The following is a 5,385-nucleotide window of genomic DNA, read 5'->3' as shown; positions in this document are numbered from 1 at the left end:
CGTGAGATTTGGTATCTGAAACTTGTTTTGTACACTCACAATGAACAGTAAATTCACATTCAGACAGGTCTTTTTGTAGTGAAGCTACGTACTCAGGAATTGATTGATTTACTTTTATATATATACATAAAAAGTAATGCTGTGAAACTACAACGGTTCTGTGAGGTGAAAACATGTCACTTAGTGATTTGGAAAAAGTAGCAAAATCTAGGTCTTTGATAGGTTTTAGAGGTCCAATTAATGCTAAAAGATTATTTTACTGGACAGATCCAATTGAAGGGCAAAGAAGTTGTGCTTTTTAAAACGTTTTTATTAGGTTGAGTTCTTGTCCGGTAAAGATTTTACAGTCTATTTTATTTAATATAATCTTATTTGTTTTTTACAGCAAGATTTTAACAAAGTGTTTTAAATAGTTTTTAAATTTTTCCTTTTTCTGACCGAAATTTGCAATTGGTTAAATACTTACTAACGTATTACTCTGTTGTACTGGAAGTTGAAGTTGAAGTTCTTCTGTAATCTTCGTTGCAAGTGTGATTTGGCTCTCAGTGAATGCTTTCAGTAGTGCTGTTAATTTTTCTGAATCTATAATATTGTACAAAATCGAAATTTAGAAAAGTTTCTGGATCTAAATGTTGAGTAGAATTTTTGAAAACTTTTTCCTCGTCACCAATTAGTTTGACTTTGAATTAGAGTTAATAATTGCACGCTTTTAAACAAACTCTTTTATTTAATGGAATATTTATAAACTGTGATTATAAAAGGTAAACACTGAACTACATTGTTTTATAATTAATAACAATAGCTGATCATAGAAAGTAGAAAGGATACTACAGTAATGTTTTAAGAAGAAAATTTGAGGGTTAGGTTAGACCTTCTAAAATATTAAGCTAGGAAAGAATTGTTGATTTTTTTATTGGAATACTTGTTCACGATTTGTTTAGTTAATATACAAAACATAATGAGGTTTTTAGTACAATAGTGCAAAAGATATTCGATGTTTTAATAGTTAATTTATTACCGCATCAAGGCTTGAATCCAAATCATTTTGGATAGTGTCGCTACGTTAAAATATCATGTTTCATTAATAATTACAAATAAGGGTTTTACGAGTAATTGAATTTCCTAACTAATATATATTGTCCTTGTCTTTGTTATACAATGCTATTTTGGGACTAAAGCCAAATTCAATATGCTTACTGCCAGAGGTAAGACGCAATATATTTTAAATCAATATACATATTGCCTACATATTACTACATATTACTATCTTTTGGTTATGTTCAAAACAAACGTAGAAATAAACTAGGTTCAAAATGCGAAGTGAATACCAAGTTGTAGATTAAAAGTTCAAAACTCTAATTATGTTTAGGGTTAAATTGCATTGTAATAAACAGTAAATATCATCATGTAAGTACAGTTTACTACACATACTGTTAATTTTACACCTGACGCAGAGATAAAAGACATTCTTTAAGTAATTATTGTTGACTTTTTAAATATGTATACATATGTGTAACAGGTAAGTTCCTGGCAAAAAGTACTAATATTATATGTGCTAATAGCCAATTACTAACAGTCCTTCATTTAAATCACATTTTACATTTTCAAGGTAAGGTTGGGTTAGGTTAGGCAAGGTTAGGTTAGGTAAGGTTAGGTTAGGTTAGGTTAGGTTAGGTTAGGTTAGGTTAGGTTAGGTTAGGTTGGGTTAGGTTGGGTTAGGATAGGTAAAAATAAAGTAAACAAATGCAATAAAACATTTGTTTTAAGCTATCTTAGCTATCTTAGCTATCTTACTTAAATTGCTAAGAATATACTTTTTTAATACTGATAACTTACTTCAATAAATAGTTTTCTATTCAAACAATAATTTTTATTGATCATATAACCTGTCACACCAAGCACAAGTCACTTTAGTTAGTAGAAGGGACATTCCTCTCATTCAACTACAGGCCGTAATAAAGGTCGGAATCTTCACTCTCGAAGTACTCATGTGTTAGTTGCAGTTATGGCATATTGTCTCGTCTATTGCGTTGCCACCGTATTGGCTGAGGGTAAAGCATGGTGGTGGCAGGGAGGTCGCAAGCCCATCCCTCCAGAGACAAGACTTAGATGGATCAATCCTTGTGGAGTCAATAATTATAAAGCCCCTTACAAGTCCATCTGGGAGTTTCCTGCTAGTCAAAGAAGAAGCGAAGAAGAGTGGAAAAGATTGATAACGGTCACTCGTCAGTCGATAGTAAACGCTCGAGAAAGCTTTGAAACTTTTAGACAGAGATATGTGAGTCACACTTTCGTTTTCTTAGTTTATCATTAAAATGTATGGTATCTACGTAGAAACGTAGATAATTATAAATACTATTTGAAAGTAATAATAATAGCAATATTATAAAGCTGAAAGTTTTTTTGCTAGTTTCTTTTTTTGCTCGATCACGATTACCGGTCAAATAGGGCAAAGATTTGATATGATCATAGCTCATATTCCTCATTAACATATAGGCATATTAATATCTCAGAAATCCTTTTAGGCTCCACCTCAGTGGCTTTGGAGTTTCCTTTTGTTATTCCTAGTTTTGTAGACTTGACAGTTGTTTCAACTTAAAAAAGAAGTTGGATTCCATAATGTTCAAAAGCATTTAACAGTCATGCCTTAACAACAGGGTGCAACACTATTATTTTTGTTTGATTATCCGCTTTACTAAGCATAGGTACAGCAGCTAAATAATATTATCTTCTATTTATATTAGTGTCAAGACTCCACTAGTCCAGAGTTTGTGCGTTTATAACAAACTAGCAGTAAGCTCGTTCTCTGCACGGGGATATTGTAGTTAGTTGAGGCATTACTTAGTTATTCAGAATCACAGTTACAAAATATCTGATAGGCCCTGTGGTAAAATAGAAAGCTACTTTCTACACTGGTTAAAAGTAGTTGAATACTACCTCACTATACCGGTTAGCAGTTTTATTAACAACAGTGACGCTTACAAATAAGGGTACTCGTACCTAGTATAACATGAGCTTTTCATCAAGTCAGAAATATTGTAAATCAATTAAAAAATAATTGTAAAAATGTTTTTTTTTATTTAATGTTTCAGGTTTGTTTTCAGGTTTAGTTTTTCTGGTTCCACAATAATAACGTAAGCATTTACAATTATCCGTAATGTGCAGGTGAAAGAGACGTTCCAAGTAGATTTCTTCTCACATAATAAGGAATGGGAGAAACACGACTACAATTGGCTTCCAAACATACCCAAGAAACTTGGAGAACCAGTTCCAAGAAAACAACTTGAAAGACCTATATATGTAAGATTTCCACCATTTTATTTGATCGTGAGGAATAATCAAAACAAAAATTTTACTACTAGATAAAAATGTCGTAACCTTTTCGTAAGGTTTGGTGGTAGCCTATACTGAAATACCTTATATTACGCTTTTCCTAAACAGTAACTCATGATTGTTCCACTCATTCAGGCTTGATATGTTGAAAATTATGTAAATTAAGTTAACGTACGTAATTCACACACAAAAACCTAGCACTTACATTCTCTCTCTGCTAAATGCATTTATCGAACGAGTGTTATATTATCTTAAACCTGTTGCAGTTTGATTTATTTGTGAAACTGATGACGCGATGGTTACAAATAGTCGATGTTGGATTAGAACAGGTTCTGTGGGACTGGAATTCAGAGGCAGACCAAGGCAACCCTAAATACAAAGATGCATTCAAGGATATGTGGCATAAAAACAACCTAGTAAGTTCTATTTATTTATCTATTCATTTAATTTTGGAAAAATTTTGAACAACAACGACAAAGGAAATGCATTTCAAGGAAACATAACCAGGTGAAATTGAACATTTGTCAAGAAGAAGTGGGATTAACTGCAAATTAGGTTGCAACTCGGTTGTTAACTGACAATGCTAGGTTAGCTGTTGTCTAAATCAAATTTGAAAATGTACAATACTTTTAATTGGTTCAAATCAAATTAAATATTATTTATTACCGTAAAACACAGTTACATGAATTGCTTGAATCACATTGGTTACCTATAGCAGCCATAAAACTAAGGAAAGGATATAGACACCTGCATTTTTAGATCCGTGAATGAAAATAAGCTGAGATGTTTGTCGAGACGTCAAAACCAAAGAACTTCAACTATTCAAATTTTTGTGTGCCTGCCAATTTTGTCTAGGTTTATTTATATTCAAGAGACCTCAAGCTATAACACATAATTATGTGAAACATCATGGCTATCAACTTAGATATTACGATGGTTATTTGTTTTAGATACTGTGTGATATGTGGAAATATGGGAAAGACCTCGGGTTGAATATACATGACGTAAATAGGAGTATCATGCCTAACGAGTTCCGTGATATTCAAGATGAGACAACCAGAAATATTCGGGACTGGATAATATTTAAGTCCTACATGAACCTCCTTGAATATATGGCTGACGTTCTTAAATACTTTTTGGATAAGGATTATGGTCTTTGGTTCGATCCAGGTTATTTATCCATAAACTCCAAGATACATCCTTCAGGATAACTCTACAAGACCCTTAGATATGTCTTTGTCTAGACCCAATAAATACTAGTGTCTACCAAATTTATGAACAGTTTTTTCTTCCTAAATTGTTGCGTATTTGAGATCATATACAATATATCTGTTATCTATTATCTATTATAAATTATCATTGAGACGAGGACACCACCTAGGTGCGTATTTAAACCCAAACATAAGGGAAGGATGGGTGTAGAATGGTATCAGATGATCTGTGTAGCTTTTACTGACTATGATCAGCTGTTTCATTAACCAGGAGCATTTATTTAAAGCCAATGATCAGACAGGTGATCACCAGGAACATCTGGATCCAGTTTCGAATCATAAAAAAGCTTACTTTTGAAATCACGAAAATTTTACTTTTCTCAGGATCGCCCTTTGATTGTTAGACGAGCACTAAAATCACTCGGTTACCCAGCCATTACATGAATTCCATTATACATAAACTCTGATTATATGAAAATTCCTCAAGAATGACTTTACAAATAATGCGCTCCTTAAAATATTAAACAACAATACTAGTATGATACTGTAAAATAAAACTGATACATTTCACTGTTATTTTAGCTTATTTTATAGTTTGAGTTTAGTTCATATATAAAACTAGGATTGCTTTCATGGCAGAGAAAGCCAGTTGAGCGGAGCAATCACGTTTTATGGTTTGCAATAAAGCAATATTTTATCAATTCAACTACCAGTTTCGCTCATAACTATCAACAAATATAACAAGTTTAATAAGTAAAGATGTGGATTGGGGACATAACATATTTATCCTTTGTATCGGCATTTTCCAGTGTTCGCTTGCTAATGTCATCTGGTAAACCCA

At 32.4% G+C, this 5,385-nt stretch overlaps 1 protein-coding gene across 1 annotated transcript; it reads left to right on the top strand.

Moving 5' to 3' along the window:
- Positions 1 to 2,080: 2,080 nt before the first annotated feature.
- On the top strand, positions 2,081 to 4,591 carry LOC128995990 (uncharacterized). Its single transcript, XM_054421092.1, has 4 exons — positions 2,081 to 2,278; positions 3,166 to 3,300; positions 3,600 to 3,749; positions 4,284 to 4,591. Exons 3-4 carry the CDS (start codon positions 3,621 to 3,623, stop codon positions 4,542 to 4,544), a joined length of 390 nt encoding a protein of 129 aa, XP_054277067.1. The 5' UTR covers positions 2,081 to 2,278; positions 3,166 to 3,300; positions 3,600 to 3,620; the 3' UTR covers positions 4,545 to 4,591.
- The last annotated feature ends 794 nt before the right edge of the window (positions 4,592 to 5,385 follow it).

Source organism: Macrosteles quadrilineatus, unplaced genomic scaffold, assembly GCF_028750875.1.
Source record: "Macrosteles quadrilineatus isolate MER2022 unplaced genomic scaffold, UCM_ALF_1.0 Scaffold_5__1_contigs__length_97177068, whole genome shotgun sequence".
In the NCBI taxonomy this organism is placed as follows: domain Eukaryota; kingdom Metazoa; phylum Arthropoda; class Insecta; order Hemiptera; family Cicadellidae; genus Macrosteles; species Macrosteles quadrilineatus.
This window is presented reverse-complemented; position numbering and strand designations above follow the sequence as displayed.

Coding starts and splice junctions, on each gene's coding strand:
- LOC128995990 (XM_054421092.1), top strand. CDS start 3,621: ATGACGCGATGGTTACAAATAGTCGATGTTGGATTAGAACAGGTTCTG. Junction 3,750..4,283: donor TGTGGCATAAAAACAACCTA/GTAAGTTCTATT, acceptor TATTTGTTTTAG/ATACTGTGTGATATGTGGAA.